The sequence below is a fragment of the Pelodiscus sinensis genome, chromosome 29 (assembly GCF_052426305.1).
Source record: "Pelodiscus sinensis isolate ZL-2025 chromosome 29, ASM5242630v1, whole genome shotgun sequence".
NCBI classification, from domain to species: Eukaryota; Metazoa; Chordata; order Testudines; family Trionychidae; genus Pelodiscus; species Pelodiscus sinensis.
Window position 1 is genome coordinate 13,383,012 of NC_143080.1, and position 19,642 is coordinate 13,402,653.

Here is a 19,642-nt window from a genome sequence, read left to right on the forward strand (position 1 = left end):
TTCGAATTAAGGGGTGTGTAGCCCCTTAATTCGAACTAGTGGGAGGCTAAGGCTTCCCAGGTTTCCCTGGTGGCCACTCTGGCCAACACCAGGAAAACTCTATGCCCCCCTCCCGGCCCCGGACCCCTTAAAGGGGCACGGGCTGGCTACGGTGCCCGTGCCAGGTGCAAGCCTGCCAGCACCCAGCCAGCAGACCCTGCACCTGGCACGGCACAGAGCCACCCACCCGATGTCCCCCAGCCCACCCCCTCTTCTCGGGACCAGGCTGGCGGCTCCCGGGAGCTTGCCCTGGACCGCAAGAGGCGGGCACCTTCCTGGGCTAGTGCGGACATCGTGGACCTTGTCCACGATCTCCGCACTAGGCACAGGAAAGTGGCCGTCTAGGGCAGGAGAGCTGCCAGACTGGCCACCCAGGAGCAAGTGTGCATGAAAATCAAGGGGGTCCACTGAGACCCCCGACCCTGAGCCCTGAGCTTACAATGGCCGTCCTGGGTCAGACCAAAGGTCCATCTAGCCCAGTAGCCTGTCTGCCGACAGCGGCCAACCCTAGGGACCCTGGAGGGGATGGACCGAAGACAGTGACCAAGCCATTTGTCTCGTGCCATCCCTCTCCAGCCTTCCACAAACCTTGGGCAGGGACACCACTCCTACCCTCTGGCTAAGACTACTCCATGGACCCAACCTCCATGACTTGATCTCACTTCCCTTTCAACTCTGTTCTAGTTGTAGCCTTCACAGCCTCCTGCAGCAAGGAGTTCCGCAGGTTAACTATTTGCTTTGTCAACAACAACAACAACAACTTTCTCTTACTAGTTTCAAGCCTGCTACCCATTCCTTTCCTTTGGTGTCCTCTAGTCCTTCTTTATGGGAACTCAGGAAGAACTTTTCTGAATGCACCCTCTTCACCCAACCCCTGCTTTTAGAGACCTCTATCCTGTCCCCCCTCCGTCTCCTCTTTTCTAAGCTGAAAAGTCCCAGTCTCTGTAGCCTTTCTTCATCTGGGACCTGTTCCCAACCCCTGATCATGTTAGTTGCCCTCCCCTCTCCCAGCCTTTCTCTTCCCCTCTCCCACCCCCTTTTCCCAGTCTCCCCCAGTTTTGTTCAATAAAGACAGAGTCAATGTTGGAAGAAACGTTATCTTTATTTTGTACATCAATAAGAAGGGGGGCTAGGGAAGGGTAAGTGGAAGGAGGTAAGGGAGGAATGGGGTACGAGCCCCCGATGGGGAGGACTGGGCTGGCTCTGCGGGTTTCTGGGGGTGGAAGCTCTCCTGCAGCCCCCCAATTACCCCCTCTCCCCAGATGGCAGCCTGCGGCAAGTGCAGCTGGTCTGATGGCCGAGTGCTGTGATGTGCCCAGTGTGGGTACTCCGGGCAATCCACGCCAGGACTGCTTTGCAAGCGGGGCACCAATGAGAACTGTCTGTTCGGGGTAGGGGTCGGGACCCTTTAAGCGCAGCCCTCGGCTAGCCTGAGACAGCATCTCCACGCTCTAAGTCCTCCTCTGATGCCCTGCCGGCACTGCTTCCGGTCAGCCTTAAGCCCTGTTCAGGGTCCACTCAATGTGGACATGCTAGTTCGAATTAGCAAAACGCTAATTCGAACTAGTTTTTAGTTCTAGACACGTTAGTTCGAATTAGCTTAGTTTGAATTAACTAATTCGAACTAAGTTAGTTGGAACTAGCGCTGTAGTGTAGACGTACCCTTTGGTAGTGCGGGGGACTCTCTACTGTGTACGATGGGCCCACATGCCAGAGATGGCCCAGGGCACCGCTGGGGGAGAGTCTGGCAGTGCGGGGGTGAGGACACACCCGCCCCACGGCCCCCACCCGGCTAGAACTGGAAGGCGCCGAGTGGCATCGAGCCCAAGGCCCTGGTGTGGGCAAGGGCAGGATTGGGGCCTTACAGCCCTGGGGGAGGGGAGATTTCCAGAAAGGGCCCCGTGAGGCAGAGGGGACACTGGGGCATCTGCCCTGGGCCAGATGGGCCTGGATCCAGGCACGAGGGTCCAGGGGACACGTCCCAGACCGGAGGAAAAGGACCAGGCAGGTCTGTGACCCGGTAAGCACAGAGCCCCCCCGCCCCACTGCCCTCCTCCCCTGCCTGCCTGGGGAGGGAAGAGGGAGCAGCCATTTGCTGGGACGCACTTCCACTGCCGGGCAATGGGCGCAGCCGGAGGGGGGAGTGACGGTGACTCGCCGGGGGGGGGGGGGGGGGAGCTGGAAAGTGGCCAGGCCTTAAAGGCCATTTCCCTGTTCCTCCCCCCTCCCCAGGCCTGCTCTCACCCCCGCTCTGGCCGAGCCGCTCCCACAGCTCCTCCAGGGTGTGCTCGTTGTCCAGGGACTTCAGGACCGAGGCGACAGCCTTCAGGGTGGCCTCGTCCGGCAGCGGGAAGATGAACTGGAACTGGGGTTGCTGCTCCCCACGCTGCTCCGCTCCGCCCCCCCCACCAGCAGGCCGCCGGCACAGACAGCCCGGCTTGAGCATCACTGGAGAGAGATGGGGGGGTCAGAGTCACCGGCCCCCCACGTCCCTTCCCCCTGCACCTCACGTCCCTCCCCGCGCTGCCCCGACTCACCAGCGTAGCCCCCCCGCAGCGCCAGGGCCATGTGGCTGCCAGCACCAGACGCTCGTAGCTGGCAGGCCCATGAACGCTGATTGGGGGAGAAAGTTGGAGGGCAGGGATGAATCCCCCCCTCCAGCCGCTGGCTCCCCACAGCCTCTCCCCAGCCCTGCCCTGGCCAGGTACAGGAGTGGCAGCCTGGCACAGCCATTAACATCCAAGCAATTAATGCCCTGCCCGGTCTCCCCTCCCCCCCAACCGGTGGATTTTCTGTGTGGGCAGGGGCCCATGGTCTTTTTTGTGTCCCGCCGTCCCCATACTGGACACCTGCCACCCGTGTGATCACTGTCCCTCTGCCCCAGAGCCAGAGGAAGAACGCAGAGGAGTTCCTATCCCAGCTCCCCTGCTCTAACCACTGGCCCACACTCCCCTCCCAGAGCCAGGGGGAGACCCCAGGAGTCCCATTCCCACCCGGCAGGCAGCCGTGCCCTGACCCCAGTATTTTGCTTCCCAAGCCCCAGGGCTGTTTGCGCCATTTCTGGGAAGTGTTTAGGCTGGTCCCCCCTGGAGAGGGGAGAGGACCAAGCCCGGGCAGGTTTGGCAGGACGGGGGGGGGGGGAGGTCCCTCCCATTGGCACGATGGGCCCACGCACCAGAGCTGGCCCAGGGCACCGCTGGGGGAGAGTCCGGCAGCGCAGGGGTGAGGACGCACCTGCAGCACGGCCCCCACCCGGCTAGATCCGGAAGGGACTGAGCCCAGGGCCCAGGAGCAGCTGGGGCAGGATTTGGGATCTTACAGTCCTGGGGGAGCGGAGGGGAGGCTGCCGGGGAGGGGGGGCTGCTAAGAAGGGCCCCGTGATGCAGAGGGAAGGCTGAGGCCTCTCCCCCGGGCCAGATGGGCCTGGATCCAGGTGCGAGGGCCCAGGGGACACGTCCCAGGTTGGAGGAGAAGGACCAGGCAGGGCTGGGGCCTGGTGAACACAGACACCCCCCTCCTGTTTCCCCCTCCGCCCGCTTGGGGAGGGAGTTGGGAAAGCGTCCGGACCCCAAAGTCAATTTCCCTGCCCCACCTCCCCGCGCCCCCCGGGGCTGCTCTCCTCTGCGCTCTGGCAGAACTGCTCACCCGTCTCCTTCACCGTGCTCTCGGGGCACTGGACCTCTTGATCCTCAGGCAGCCTGTACAGGGATCCTGGCTTGAGCGTCACTGGAGGGGGGGGGTCAGAGTCACCGGCTCCGGGACCCCACGTCCTTTCCCCCCGCACCTCACGTCCCTCCCTGCGCTGCCCCGACTCACCGGCGTAGCCCCCCTGCAGCGCCAGGGCTGTGTGGCTGCCAGCACCAGACGCTCGCCGGATCCCCCCAATGCTGCCCTGGCCAGGCACAGGGGAGGCAGCCTGGCACAGTCATTAACGCCCAAGCAATGAACACCCTGCCCAGCCTGCCCCCGCATCCCCGGCCTGTGTATTTACTGGGTGGGCAGGGGCCCCACGGACCCTTCTGCGCCCTGCCCCCCATATGGTGGGGCTGCGGCTGGGCATCCAGGTGAGCACCAGCCCCCCCCCCCCCCCCAGGTCTGGGGAGAAAAGGGAAAAATCTGCTTGCTGGGATGTGTGTCACGTTGCTGAATTGGAGGGAAGCAGCCAGATCGCTGCTGCACCCCTAGGTGGGGGTGTTGGCCCCAGAAATTGGTGTGGGGGGAGCCATGTGGGGTATTGAATGGGAGATTATTGTTTGTTGATCTTATGTACACTATTTATGTGAGTATATAATGTCTGTGTGTGTAGGTAGGAATCTGTAATCTGTGTGGAAGCTGAATATTTCTGTGAATCTGGTTAAGCATGGCTATGGACAGGCTGAGTAGCAAAGCCCTGTGGAACAATGACTCTCAATAGGCTATGGACACACCCAAAGAATGGGATTTGTCACCTGAGGGCAGCCAGCAGGAAACATAGAGATTGGCCTCTGACCAGGTGACTTGGTGCAGACGAGAAGAGGCCAGGAAGGAGTATAAAGAGGCCATGTGGTCGATGCCATTTTGTTCTCAGCTCAGCACTTCATCCCAGAGGCAGCACTGCAGGGATTGAAGAGCCCGGAAGACCTGGGAACCCATCCTGATCGTAGGATGTGCAATAAGAACTTTTAAACCAGCAGCCGCAACATCTCTGCTAGAGCCTGCATCGAGAACTGGGAGATTCGGTGCATGTAACGTACTGTACTTTAATAACCTTACTCTCATGCTTTTCTTTCTTGTGTTAATAAACCTTTAGTTTTAGATTCTAAAGGATTGGCCCAGCGTGATTTGTGGGTAAGGTCCAGAGGGTAAATTGACCAGGGATCTGTGGCTGGTTTCTTGGAACCGGACAGGACTTGTTCGGGGTAGGTGGGATTGGGTGCTAGGACCCCCCACCTGTGTATAGGCCCGGGGCCATCTGGGGCACGGATATTGCTGGGGTGCCGGAGGGGTTTTGCTCGGGAGGCTTCAGGCAGGCAGCTGAAGCGCTCTGTGGGACTGGTTAGTGGCCTGTTTGGAGAGGTCTCCAGTCGGGGGCTGTAAGGAGCCCCGGATTTGAGCAATTCGCCCTGAGCGGACACCCTCAGCTGTGCCCAGACACGGCCCGGTCTGTCACAATGTGCTTCTGCTGCTGGGCAGTGCACCCACAGCTGGCAGGGAGGGGAGGGGGTCTAGAGGTCTAGAGAACATGACCTATGAAGGAAGGCTGAAGGAATTGGGTTTGTTTAGTTTGGAATAGAGAAGATAGCAGTTTTCAGGTATCTAAAAAGGTGTCATAAGGAGGAGGGAGAAAACTTTTTCATCTTGGCCTCTGAGGACACGACAAGAAGCAACGGAGTTAAACTGCAGCGAGGGAGTTTTAGGTTGGACATTAGGAGAAAGTTCCTACCTGTCAGGGTGGCTAAGCACTGGAATAAGTTGCCCAGGGAGGTTGTGGAATCCCCATTTCTGGAGATATTTAAGAGTAGGTTAGATAAATGCCTATCATGGATGGTCTAGACAGTATTTGGTCCTGCCATGAGGGCAGGGGACTGGACTTGACCTCTCGAGTTCCCTTCCAATCCTAGTGTTCTATGATTCTATGATTCTTAACCCGTGAGCTGAGATTTGACATAGATTCCTCTAAGATCTCTTCCTGTGTTGCCTGGGTAGGGAGGGAAGTCAACAGACAGGATGGGAGGCTTTCCTCCTTGCAAAGCATGCTAACCCAGGCTGCCCTGCTGCCCTGGGGATGAGAGCCTGTGTTGCTCCCCAGTACTGAGGAGTTGGGGAGCAGCAGAGGGCCCAGCAGGGCTGGATTTGGAAGGAGGCCTGCAGAGCTGGGAAAACATGATGTCCGGGGGGGCTTGGTCTGGGGTGACCATTAAACAGTCTTTCCATGCCTCCTCAAAACCTCCTCGCACACAGCCTGGGTGCACTCTTCCCTCGGGGGATCCAGTACTTGACTGAGCACAAGGAGCTGACCTCAGACTTGGGAGAGATCGCCAGGTTCCTCTACAAGGGAGAGGGCCTGAACAAGACAGGCACTGGGGATTATCTGGGGGAAAGGTGAGCAGGGGTGTAGTGAGGATGTCACGTGCCCAAGGGCAAAGAAAACATTTAGGCACCCCCCTCCCCCCGCGCGCCATGTGACACGGCCCTGAATCTGGTGCACAGCTGAGGAGAACTTCTACTGCATCTTCCCCCACCCTCTACAGCAGTGGTTTCCAACCTTTTTATACCCAAGATCACTTTTTAAATGACAGACCAAGCCAAGAGCTACTGCCCCGCCCCTTCCTTGAAGCCCCGCCCTCTCTATTCTCCTCCTCTCCATCACTTGCTATTCCCAATCCTTATACTGCTACTTTAAAAAAAATTCCCACCATTCCTCGCAGCTACTCACCTGTGCTGTTGCTCGGTGAGTAGCTGCTCCTCAAATGAGGAAATCTAATGTAAATGTACTACGCAGGCGCACAGTTCAGAGAGGGCTCAGGAGCTATTCTTAGAGCCTCCGAGATCTACCGGTAGATCGCGATCTACTGGTTGGTGACCACGGCTCTACAGTTTGAGGCCGGGCTCCCCCATGCACTAACCAGCCAGTGGAGATGGAGGAGGGTCGGGCTTAGAGCAAAGAGGCAGGGAGGAGGCTCCAGGTGCCGGTGGCAGGCGGAGTAGGAGCACGTGAGCTCAGGGACGACAGGGGGAGCAGAATGGGATTAAATTGGTGCCTCCCTAGCATGGTGCCCAGGGACAACTGACCCCTCTGGTCCCCCCTCTACGCCACTGTCCCCACCCCCTGCAGATCTATCATCTTATGCATGTGCAAGATCTGTGAGAGCGTCCCCTGAATCTGCAGTTAGTGTCTGTGGCGCCTGCTTCTGGGTGGTGTCTCAATGCTGCCACATTCACCTCCAAAGAGGGGGCTTCCCAAAGCAGGCCCTTGCTGCTGACCCCCAAGGCATCCACAGGTCCAGTCTCCTTTCAATGGGCCCACTTCCCAGGGCTCATTGATCTTGGATCTGGCTTCCATCCCCTCTCCAGCCTTTGCAACTGCCCAGAGGTGCTCACCTTCTGCCTTATCCCTTCCCACCTCATTCACCCCACAGGGACAGTCTTTGCCTCACTTGTCTTGTCCTAGGGACTATTCTACCAAGACGTAATACAGAGTTTCCATGTAAAAGTACTCCCTGCAAAGCTAAAAATTTCAATGAGAGAATGATTAATACAGAGATGTGTCTACATCTGCCACAGGGAGACACCTCTGCCTGCCTCCACCCCTCTTCCCCCAGAGTCTACAGCCCCATTGCAAAGCAGGGGAGGGGAAGGAAAGAGGCTGAGGCCCATCAATGACACTGAAGCAGTCACAAGCAAGCCATGCCGGGAGCCATTCTCCTGTTCATTGTACATCAAGAAGAGGGGCTAGGGAAGGGTAAGTGGAAGGAGGTGAGGGAGGAATGGGGCATGAGCCCCCGATGGGGAGGACAGGGCTGGCTCTGTGGACTTCTGGGGGAGGAAGCTCTCCTGCAGCCCCCCAATTGCCCCCTTTCCCCAGATGGAAGCCTGCGGCAAGTGCAGCCGGTCTAATGGCCACGTGGTGTGATGTGCCCAGTGTGGGTAGTCCGGGCAATCCAAGCCGGGACTGCTTTGCAAGCGGGGCACCCCTGAGAACTGTCTGTCCGGGGAGGGGGTCAGGACCCTTTAAGCACAGCCCTCGGCTAGCCTGAGACAGCATCTCCACGCTCTAAGTCCTCCTCTGATGCCCTGCCGGCACTGCTTCCGGCCATCCTTAAGCCCTGTTCAGGGTCCACTTAATGTGGACATGCTAGTTCGAATTAGCAAAATACTAATTCGAACTAGTTTTTTAGTCTGGATCCGTTAGTTCGAATTAGCTTAGTTTGAATTAACTAATTCGAACTAAGTTAATTCGAACTAACGTTGTAGTGTAGACATACCCGGAGGAAGGCTGGCTCGCCCTCTCCACATATGTTCCATGAGTCACTGCTTAGCACCTGCCAGTTTCATGGAAAAAGTCTTTGTAAGACTTTCTACCCAGCCCAAGTGGTTACCCCTGCAAGGTGGCCTGGAGGGCAAGAGAGAGCAGGTGTGAGTCCCAGGATCTCTCTCTCTCTCACACACACACACACACACACACACACACACACACACACCCCTCATTGCTGCATTGTGCAGACTCAGGAGGAACTGGAGTCCTTCTGGTGCCTCTCTGGTACATTTCCTCCTTTCTCCCTGCGTTACCTTTCTCACCCCCCTTTCCTCAGCCTCTCCCTCCCTCGCCATCCCTGTGTGCCTGGCTCCATCCTCTCAGCAGAGAGGGACGGCAGGTTTATGGGGCCGGTGAGGCTCTCCCGGGGGGAGGGGAAGCAGAGGTGCACTGCTCTGAGGAAGTTGTTGTGGGAGCTGCCCCTCCCCCCCCGCCGCCTGCCCCGGCCTGTGACGGCGATTGCCCCACCCAGGGCCCGCCCCGTGCTTCGGGCAGGGCCATTATCAACGGAGGCGCCGCCGCTCATCTTAGGGTGCAGCTTGGACAAGTGCATCTGTGTGCAGTGATGGGGCAAAGTAGGAGGACTTGGGGGGTGGCAGGAGGAGGGCATATAAGAGGTTTCCGAGGGGGCAGGCTGGGAGCCGGGACTACTGGGGTCTCTCCCGGGGAGGAGAGTGAGGGCCAATGGTTAGAGCAGGGGGGCACTGGGAGCCAGTACTCCTGGGTTCTCTCCCGGCTCAGTGCGGGGAGTGAGGGCCAGTGGTTAGAGGAGGGGGGCACTGGGAGCCAGTACTCCTGGGTTCTCTCCCGGCTCAGTGCGGGGAGTGAGGGCCAGTGGTTAGAGCAGGGGGGCACTGGGAGCCAGTACTCCTGGGTTCTCTCCCGGCTCAGTGCGGGGAGTGAGGGCCAGTGGTTAGAGCAGGGGGGCACTGGGAGCCAGTACTCCTGGGTTCTCTCCCGGCTCAGTGCGGGGAGTGAGGGCCAGTGGTTAGAGCAGGGGGGCACTGGGAGCCAGTACTCCTGGGTTCTCTCCCGGCTCAGTGCGGGGAGTGAGGGCCAGTGGTTAGAGCAGGGGGGCACTGGGAGCCAGTACTCCTGGGTTCTCTCCCGGCTCAGTGCGGGGAGTGAGGGCCAGTGGTTAGAGCAGGGGGGCACTGGGAGCCAGTACTCCTGGGTTCTCTCCCGGCTCAGTGCGGGGAGTGAGGGCCAGTGGTTAGAGCAGGGGGGCACTGGGAGCCAGTACTCCTGGGTTCTCTCCCGGCTCAGTGCGGGGAGTGAGGGCCAGTGGTTAGAGCAGGGGGGCACTGGGAGCCAGTACTCCTGGGTTCTCTCCCGGCTCAGTGCGGGGAGTGAGGGCCAGTGGTTAGAGCAGGGGGGCACTGGGAGCCAGTACTCCTGGGTTCTCTCCCGGCTCAGTGCGGGGAGTGAGGGCCAGTGGTTAGAGCAGGGGGGCACTGGGAGCCAGTACTCCTGGGTTCTCTCCCGGCTCAGTGCGGGGAGTGAGGGCCAGTGGTTAGAGCAGGGGGGCACTGGGAGCCAGTACTCCTGGGTTCTCTCCCGGCTCAGTGCGGGGAGTGAGGGCCAGTGGTTAGAGCAGGGGGGCACTGGGAGCCAGTACTCCTGGGTTCTCTCCCGGCTCAGTGCGGGGAGTGAGGGCCAGTGGTTAGAGCCGGGGGGCTTGGAGCTTCCCGGCCAGTGGTGGCCAAGGGGATCCCGTGTGATTTCAGCCTGTTGTCCCTTCCCTGCAGGCACCAGCAACAGCGGCAAAATCATTGGCAGCATCATCGGCAGCAGCAACACCCACAACACCATCGTGGTCCTGGCGGCGCCATGCCCCAGCTGTGAGCAGTGGGGGGCGGGGAGGTGATGGGGGTGTCTCCGCAGTGTTCCTGGGCTCTTCCCACCCGGGGCTGACGGCCGACCCGGAGCAACTTGCCTCTTGGAGCGGCCCAGAGGAGACATGGGTCCTGCAGCCCCAGTCCCGCAACCAAGACTCTGGTGAGTGCAGGTTCTGGGGGGCGGCAGCTGCAACAGGGACATGGCCCTTTGAGGCCCGGCTGCCTCCCCACAGACAGAGCAGCGAGTGTGTGGGCAGGGGCTCTGCTCCGCTGCCTAACGTCACTTCCCCCCCCCCACCCCACAGTGGCGCAATGCCCGGCAGCAGAAGCTTCCTCTTCTCTCCCCTGGCGCGGGGGGTGTGTGTGTCTGTGCTCACCTGGACGCCCAGCCACACCCCCGGCTCCTCCTCTGCCCTGTGACATTTCCCCTCCCCCCCTCCCCCAACCTGGACCCAGGCCCAACTGGCCTGGGGGGAGATGCCTCAGTGTTCCCTCTGCCTCACGGGGCCCTTGGCAGCCCAGCCTCCCCTCCCCCCCAGGGCTGTAAGGTCCTCTTTCCTGCTCCCAGGCCCTGCACTCGGTGCCCCTCAATCCCTCCGGGTTCCAGCCGGGTGGGGGCTGTGGGACGGGGGCGTCCCCACCCCCGCGCTGCCGGACTCTCCCCAGGCGGTGCCCTGGGCCAGCTCTGGCATGTGGGCCGCTCGTGCCGGGGTGAGGTGGCCCCCACCCTGCGGACCCCACCCATGCCTGGCCCCTGCCCTCACCAGCTGGGCCGGCTGCTGCCCAGGTTGGGACAACCCTCGCTCAGCAGGCGCCTGGCCCTGCTCCTCCCCTGGCAAGTGGGGGGCAGCCACGTTCCCTGGCCATGGCAGAGACCCCCGGAGAAAGTCTGCAGGGCAGACGGAGCCTGGGACCCGCTGGGGGCAAACTGCCCCTGGACTCAGAGCCACCTCTCAGGGGGGACCAGCCAAAATAGTTCCCAGAAATGCCGCAAACAGCCCTGGGGTTTGGGAAGCAAAACACTGAGGTCAGGGCAGGGCTGCCTGCCGGGTGGGAGCGCCACTCCTGGGGTCTCCCCCTGGCTCTGGGAGGGAAGTGGGGGCCAGTGGGGTGGGGGGACAGTGATCACATGGCTGGGAGGTGTCCAGCATGGGGGCATTGGGACACAGAAAGGCCTGTGGGGCCCCTGCCCACACAGAAAATCCACCGCTTTCTGGGGGTGAGGGGAAGCCGGGCAGGGCATTAATTGCTTGGATGTTAATGGCTGTGCCAGGCTGCCACCCCTGTACCTGGCCAGGGCAGGGCTGGGGAGAGGCTGTGGGGAGCCAGCAACTGGAGGGGGGATTCATCCCTGCCCTCCAACTTTCTACCCCAATCAGCGTTCATGGGCCTGCCAGCTGCGAGCCTCTGGTGCTGGCAGCCACATGGCCCTGGCGCTACGGGGGTGTGACGGCGAGTTGGGGTCCCCCGTCTCCTGCACCCCGAAATGGCACAAACAGACCGCACCAGCCGGGGGAATAGAGGAAGTTTATTGCCTCTCCAGGATACAGCACAGCACAGATGTAGTCTGGTCACAGAGCTGGGCTAGGATGCCTCAGGCCCCCTTGAGATGGGGGAGACTGGGCCCCTAAACTCCAGACCCTTTCCCTAGGCTGTCTCCTCCATGCTCCCAGCCAGCCAGCAACTAACTAACTCCCTTCCAGCCCTGCCCCCCAGCCAGGGCAGCATTCCACCTTCCTTTGTTCCTCTCCATGGGGGGTGTCTGGCCACTGGTTTGCATAGTGACTCATCCTGTTTTGCTGGGTCGTGGTACCCACGGCAGCCAGTGGGGATTACCCCAGAGCCAGCAGCATAGAAACCAGCCAGGTACCCCCACTACGTCACAGGGGGGGCTACGCTGGTGAGTCGGGGCAGCGCGGGGAGGGACGTGAGGTGCAGGGGGAAGGGACGTGGGGGGCCGGTCCCCCCCCCTCCAGTGATGCTCAAGCCGGGCTGTCTGTGCCGGCGGCCTGCTGGTGGGGAGGGCGGAGCGGAGCAGCGTGGGGAGCAGCAACCCCAGTTCCAGTTCATCTTCCCGCTGCCGGACGAAGCCACCCTGAAGGCTGTCGCCTCGGTCCTGAAGTCCCTGGACAACGAGCACACCCTGGAGGAGCTGTGGGAGCGGCTCGGCCAGAGCGGGGGTGAGAGCAGGCCCGGGGGGAGGGGAGGTTGGGGTGCAGGTGGAACAGGGAAATGGCCTTTGAAGCCCCACCTGGTCCTTCTCCTCTGGCCTGGGACGTGTCCCCTGGACCCTCGTGCCTGGATCCAGGCCCATCTGGTCTGAGGGAGATGCCCCAGTGTCCCCTCTGCCTCACGGGGCCCTTTCTGGAAATCTCCCCTCCCCCAGGGCTGTAAGGCCCCAATCCAGCCCCTGCCCACACCAGGGCCCTGGCCTTGGTGCCGCTCGGTCCCTTCCAATTCTAGCTGGGTGGGGGCCGTGGGGCAGGTGCGTCCTCACCCCTGCACTGCCGGACTCTCCCCCCAGCAGTGCCCTGGGCCAGCTCTGGTGCGTGGACCCCTCGTGCTGGGGGGGAGTGGTCCCCCGCCCTGCTGAACCCACCCGTGCCTGGCCCCTTCCCCTCTCCAGCGGGGCCGGCTGCTCCCCACGCTTGATCAGAGGACACCCAGCCCCCCCTTCCCCCGGCAAGTCGGGGGCAGCCGCATTCCCTGGACACGGCAGAGACCCCCTGGAGAAAGTCTGCAGGGCAGACGGAGTCTTGGAGACCCGCGTCCCCCCCCCAGGGCCCCAGAGCCGCCTCCCAGGGGGGACCAGCCCAAATAGTTCCCCGAAATGGCGCCAACAGCCCTGGGGTTTGGGAAGCCAAACACTGGGCTCTGGGCATGGCTGTCTGCCAGGTGGGAGCGGGACTCCTGGGGTCTCCCCTGGCTCTGGGAGGGGAGTGGGGGCCAGTGGTTAGAGCAGGGGGCTTTGAGCCAGGATTCCTGGGGTCTTTCCCTGCCTCTGGGTGTGGGGGGCAGTGACCACACGGGGGTGGCAGGTCTCCAGAACGGGCACAGACAGGACCATGGGGCCCCTGCCCACACACTAAATGCGCCGGGCGGTGGGTGAGTGGGGGGAGCCCCAGCAGGGTGTTAATTGCTTGGGCATTAGTGGCTGGGACCAGCTCCTGTGCCTGGCGAGGGCACTGCTGGGGGGAGGGGCGTGGGGAGCCAGTGGCTGGGAGTGGGGAGGTCCAGCCCTGCCCTCCAACTTTCTCCCCCAATCAGTGTTCAATGGCTCTTCGGGGGGCGGGGCCCGGTGGAAGCAGGGGGCGGGTCCGTGTGCGCCGAACAGCTGGTCTTGGGATTCCAGGCTCTGCCGGGTTCCCTTTGGGGCCTGTGCTGAGACCAGGTCTGTAGCCCAGGCGGTGCAGGGGGCGATGTCGGGGGCAGGGTGGGAAGGGGGGGAAGGACACGGGGGCTTGGTGTTGGTGGCTCTGACCCCCCCGTCTCCCTTCAGCCAAACGCAAGGCCGAGGCAGAGCTCCTGTGCAGGCAGCCTAGAGCCGGGGAGATCAGCTGGTCACCTGAAGACATGGAGCTCTTCCTGGGTGCACTGGAGAACGCAGGTGAGAGCAGAGCCACGGGATGTAGCTGGACCAGGGACATGGCCCTTTCCGGCTGAACTGCACCCTCTGCCCCCCCTCCCCCCACCAGACGGAGCAGAGCGCTTGGAGGCGGGGTGATGGCGGCTCAGGCAAAATGGCGCCTGCTGCAGCTGCCTGGCACTTCCCCTCTCCCCCGGCCCCTCCGCGCTTGCTGGTGCAGTCCCAGCAGGGGATGCACAGGACCTGGGGTCTGTCAGCAGCCCCCACACCTGAGCTGCCGCACGGGGCAAAGTGTCCCAGGCCCAGAGTTGCCCCCAAGGGGGACCAGACCAAATAGTTCCCAGGAATGGTGCAAACAGCCGTGGGGATTGGGAAGCAACACACTGGGCTCAGGGCATGGCTGCCTGCCGGGTTGGGAGCGGGACTCCTGCGGACTAGTGGTTAGAGCAGGGGGGCTGGGAACCAGGATTCATGGGGTCTTTCCCTGCCGCTGGGTGAGGGGAGCAGTGACCACGGGGTGGGGGACAGGTTTCCGGCCCGGGATCAGCAGGGCACAGACAGGACCACAGGGCCCGTCCCGCTGAGTGACACTGAGTGGGGGGTTGGTCAGTAACACCCTGCAGGCTGCTCCCTCGGCTGCTCCGAGTCTGTCACTGAAAGGGGCTGAAGGTGGTGGGGGGGCCCGGTCCAGCCCTGCCCTCAAACTTTCTCCCCCAATCAGCATTCATGGGCTTCCCGGCTGCCAGCTGTGAGCGTCTGGTGCTGGCAGCCACATGGCCCTGGTGGTACAAGGGGCTTCTTGCCTACAAGGGCGCCCTGCTGACCCAGTTTCTCAGATCCAGTTTTTCATCTCGTGAAATCCCCAGGGTCTGTTCTGCAGAACTTATCCCATCGGTCCCCGGCCTGTAGCAATGCTTGGGAATCTTACTCCCCATGGGCTGGACTCTGCACTTGTTTCACCTCATCAGATTTCTTGTGGCCCAATCCTCTAATCTGTCCAGGTCACTCTGGACTCTATCCCTGCCCTCCAGCATATCTACCTCTCCCCAGATTAGTGTCACTCCGCTAGAAACCGACTCCCAAGCTGACATCGAGCCGTTGATCACTACCCGCTGGGCCCGACAGTGTAGGCAGCTTTCTATCCATTTTACCGTCCATTTATCCAAACCACATTCCCTTAACTTCCTGGCAAGTATATTTCGGGAGACCGTATAAAAAACCTTGCTAATGTCAAGGTATATCACATCCGCTGACTTTCCCATGTCCACAGAGCCAGGTACCTCATCATAGAAGCTAATCAGATTGATCAGGCAGGACTTGCCCTTGGTGAATCCATGCTGACTATTCCTAATCATTTCCCCTCTTCCAAGTGCCTTGAGGATCCCTTGCATGAGTTTTCCTGGGACTGAGGTGAGGCTGACCGGTCTGTAGTTCCCTGCATTGTCCTTCTTCCCTTTTTTAAAGATCCAGTCATCCAGGATCTCTCCCAATCTCCACCACTTTTCACAGATAACAGCCAAAGGCTCCGCCATGACATTTTCCAACTCCTTCAGTACCCTCGGATGCATTAAATCTGGGCCCACGGATTTCTGTATGTTTAGCTTTTCTAAATAGTTTCTAACTTGTTCTTTCCCCACCAAGGGCCATCCACCTCCTTCCCATACTGCTTAGCCTAGTGCATTTATCTGGGAGCTGACCTTGTCTGAGAAGACAGAGGCAAAGGAAGCCTTGAGTACTTCTGCTTTCCTCACATCATCTGTCACTAGGTTTCCTCCCTCATCCAGGAAGGGCCCATCCCCTCTCTGATCCCCCTCTTCTTGCTGACATGCCTGTCGAACCTTTCTTGTTCCCCTTCACATCCCTTGCTAGCTGCACTTCCAATTGTGCTTTTGCCTTCCTGATACCCCCCTGCATTCTCGACACAGGGATCTGCAAACTCTTCCAGCAGAAGCCCAACGTGGACAGTGACCCAAAGACAGGGGTTAAGCTCCTCAGCCAGAGTGCAGGTGAGTGCGGGGCCTTCGAGCGGGGGGTCTGAATGGGGCACCGGCTGTGCAGGGGGGCTACATGCAGGGCTAGCAGAGGCTCAAAGGGACCCCCAGTGGGTGGGGTGGGGGGGTGTGGTGGTGTGAATGTGGAACCGGACCGAGGGCGCGGTGCCCATGGGGGAGGTTGTGAGGGGCTCAGAGAGGCTGGGAGAGGGGATGTGAGGTGCCTGGTCTTAGCCCTCCAAGAGAGCAAGTTTTCTCAAACTTTGGCACCGTGTACATGGGCTACGTTTGGGAAACACGCGTCCCTTCCCACCGAGCTCTGCAGTCGGTTCAGGGCCTGAGCCCGCAGCAACGTCCCCAGCACTGGCCCAGGACTCCCTGGGGAGAAGTTGTAGACTCAGGGGAGACACCCCGGCATTTCCTCTCCCTCACGGGGCCCTTCTTGGCCGGAGGCGTTTGCACATCCGCGTGGTTTAGCCAGGCTAGGGCCGAGTTCACGTGCCAGGGGCTGAATTCCTGCTCCTGGCCCAATTCCTGCTCACTTGGGTTCAGGCCTCAGGCCTCACCCCAGTCCCCTGCTTCAGGCTCTTTCTCCTCTCCCTGCTGTGCCCAGTCGTAGGGGTCAGAGCGGGGAGCCAGGCCGAGCCCCATGGACAGGACTCCCCAAGGCAGAATGGCTGGACAGGCTTTGCTGTCTGTTCCATGGCCCCTGGGACCTGCCCCCGGCTTCCCGCACTCTGGGGATGGTGCTGACCACGTCTCCGTTTGCACCTGGCCCCTGAAATGTTGCGGGGTGGGACTCCCTAAACTCCCTTACAGCTCCGCTCACTCCACGTATTCCCTCCTCATCTCCCCTCCCTATGAGCTCTTGGTCTGGGGCTGCTCAGGCACCCCACTCCCCAGCCGGTCAGCTGAGCTCCCTGCCATTGTGGGTGCTCTGAGCCTCTGGGAGGAGCTCACTAAACAGCTGTGCAGCCACGCAGCTTCCAGGGCACTTAGCTGTCACCTCCCTTGGGATGGGCCGTGGGCATGGAATGAAGCTAGGTCCTGTCCCGGGAGTCTCCACGCTCACTGCTCTGCCTTGTCTCCCTCCACAGGGAAGTAGCGATATCACCGCAGACAAGCCGCGGGTGAGTGCTGAGTCGTTCCCCTGTCCCTGTGCTGCTCACTGTGCCCCCTGGGGCTCAGCAGTCTGCCCCCCACCCCTTCCGTCAGGTGCATCTGGCCAGCTGTGGCTCTGGAGGTGTCTAGCCTGGCTCCTGGCCTAGTGGCTGGGGGTTGGTGGGACATGCCTGACACTGATGGGGGTGTGGAGGGGGGAAGCAGGAGCTTCAGCCCCACTGATTAACTGGGGTTTGAGCTCCTGAGTTCCCAAGGTGCTTCTGAAAGCCCCATCCCCGTGTGCCCAGTCTTGGGGCAGTGCAGGGTCTTAGCCCAGATAGAAGGTATCTGCCCCATGTGTAACTCTGCCGACTCCCGCCAGCTCCCAGCGTCGCCCCACACCTCAGGTCTAAGTGCATCCACTCACCTAGGACAGCCTTACACCCACCCTGAAGCAGGGGGATGCTGGCACGAGGGACTGGGGGGTCATTGCCAGAGACTCTAACGCCAACTTGCCCTTCGCCCACCAGGCAGTAACCAGGGTGCAACCCCAGCACTCAGGGGAAGTGAGGGGGTAACGGAGGGGGGGAGACTCAGGGAGAGCCCGGGTCCCTTTCCAGAGTCCCCCAGGCCCTGCCCCTCTGACCTGCCGGCTGGGGAGCCAACCCCTGGTCGCCCACAAAGACGGGTCCCAAGAGGGTGGCTGCTGCACGGGGGTGGGTGACCGGCTTGCGGGGTCCGTTCCCTTCCACGTGGGCCCCGGTCAGAGCCCCCCCTCCCCTGAGCACCCGTGAGCCGTACAGTGTGACCGGCCCTGCCCGCCTGACCCTGCCTCTCCCTGCCCAGTTCCTAATGTCTGACGGAGCCGTGGGCCCTGCAGCCGCGGAGGGTCCCGACTGAATCTCCTGCCGGGCTCTGGACTCTCCCCTCGCTCCAGCCTGCTCAGCGCCAAAGCTCCACGCTCGCCTTTGTAACCCAGCCCTGGCCCGGGGCGGGTCCCCCCACGGGGACATCACTGGGGGACTTTTCTAGCTGGTCGCTCTGCTTGCAACAGGAGTGTTGTGGTGATGACTGTGGTGCACTGGGCAGCCGTACCCTTGGGACAGCCACTGGTGGCGGTGTGGGCTGGGGGTGACCCCTACTGGCCGGTGTCGGTAGCACGGCCCAGCAGGACGGCTGCCTACGGTCACCTTCCTAGGCCAAGACCCAACCTGTCCGACCGGTGGAGGGCAGGGAGGGGACAAAGGAGGGAGGTTTTGGGGGGAAGGGGCAGTTGCTGGCTTGGAAACATGAAGGGAACAACCGAAGCTGAGGGCGAGGGTCCAGGGACGATTGACCCCCCACCCCAAGGGGTCTGAGGCTGCCTGGCCCTGACTCCTGTAGCCACATCACGTCTGTGCTGGGCTGTACCCTGGAGAAGCAATAAGCCCCCCTGTTCTACTGGCTGGCGGAGCCTGTTCCCACTGCTACGGGGGGCAGAATCGGGAACCCCCACACGCCGTCACCATAATAAACGTTCTTTCTCGTTTCTTTGTATTAACCTGCCATCGGTTAATTGTTGTGTCCTGGTTTTTTCCTTAGGGGGGAGATTTCCCAAGTGCTCTCCCCCAGGTTTTTTTTCTCATCACTTGGGTGGTGGCAGCGGATTTTGTCCCCCAAATCTAGGTTAAGTTTTTGAGGGGAAGTTTTTACCACAGCCTGGAGAGATCAGGTTCTGGGTACTTTTGCAGGCCCCACTTCCGCATTTATCATGCCAGAGTGGGGAAGGAGCCTATGACATCCGCACCCCCCAGCCCTGGGCGAGCACGTCCAGCCCTCCACAGTGCTCCAGCTTCAGCACCTCCAAACCCGTCCCGGGACACGAGATAGCTACAGGAGAGGACACCGCCCGTCAAGGGGCGACCCTCCCCCGGGAGCTAACAGATCTGGCAGCCCCAGATTAGCCCCACCTCCAGGAGCCCCTGTCAGGGCTATGCCCCACTTTGGCACAATAAATGCAGAAGTTGGGGGCCAGCAAGAGCACCCCAAACCTTGGCTCTGCAGGCTTCCCCAAATCCCAATACCCAGTTTTTGGGGGACCTGCTGCCACCATCAAGTGTTTGGAACCCACAAGTGGGGCAGACACTGGAAACCAACCCCGGGGCACCCCAAACTCTGTGTCCCCCAAAGAGCTTGTGAGAGGCGAGAGAAAAGCAAGCGGCCGCCTCTGGTACCGACCCCTCTGGCAGAGCCCCCCGTCCTCCCCCCCGAGAGCTCTTCCCGGACACAAAGTCCAGCCAACACCAGCCCCACTGAGCTGCTCCCCCTCCCCCTGCTTTTATAGCTGCCTTCTGCTGGAGCATGCCCAATAGGGATCTCAGGCGGGGACCCTCGCTCAGGGAGCCAGGTTGAACCCCTGCAGCCCCAGAACGGGGTGGGGTACTCATCACACTGCCCACGTTCCGCTCCCATGGAGCCCTGCCTGCAGGAAGCAGGACGTCCGCCCGTCTCTGGTCCACGCCCACCCACCCACCGGGGTGCTTGCAGCAGTGAGCATGTCATTGGGGGCAGGACAGCCAGGCCCTTAGCCTAACTGTGCCCCCTCCCTGTGCCCAGCCAGCTGGGGGTGTGGGGGTCTCCAAGCAGGCAGCAAAATCAGTCACAAGCCCGAACTCCAGCTTGACCCACCCTCCCAGGGTCCTGCCGCCACCTGGTGGCCAAAGACACTCACTGCACCTGCCCTCTAACTCCCCTCCCATTCCTGCCCCTGACCCCTCTGGACACTTGCCCGCCCTCCCTCCCCTCCACCCCAGAGCCTGCTGTGACTCAGGCCTCCATCGGCTGCCAGCTGCTCCCCACAACCTGCACGCGGAGATGCAGCCACCTCTGGGGAAGAGGTGGGGCTGTTGGTACAGGGGCCCCTCGCCCAGCACTGAGAGGCAGCCATCCCATGGGCGCAGGTGTGGGGCTTTTTAGCCAGCGTCGCTCACCTGGGACAGAGATGCAGCCACCGCTGGGGCAGGGCGGGGCGGTTGGTGCAGGGACTTCCTGGCCTGGTGCCAAATGCAGCTGTAGCTGGGGTGCAGCGCAGCAG

The 19,642-nt window shown here is 61.3% G+C and overlaps 1 protein-coding gene across 1 annotated transcript in view; it reads left to right on the forward strand.

Moving 5' to 3' along the window:
* LOC149521312 (uncharacterized) overlaps positions 1–18,347 on the forward strand; it is a 33,608-nt gene extending 15,261 nt beyond the window's left edge. Inside the window, exons 3-8 of the mRNA XM_089773901.1 lie at positions 9,802–9,894; positions 11,868–12,071; positions 13,391–13,498; positions 15,403–15,483; positions 16,566–16,598; positions 17,416–18,347. Coding sequence (XP_089630027.1) covers positions 9,802–9,894; positions 11,868–12,071; positions 13,391–13,498; positions 15,403–15,483; positions 16,566–16,573 — 494 coding nt within the window. The 3' untranslated portion in view covers positions 16,574–16,598; positions 17,416–18,347. The remainder of the gene's footprint in view (positions 1–9,801; positions 9,895–11,867; positions 12,072–13,390; positions 13,499–15,402; positions 15,484–16,565; positions 16,599–17,415) is intronic.
* Positions 18,348–19,642: the final 1,295 nt, after the last annotated feature.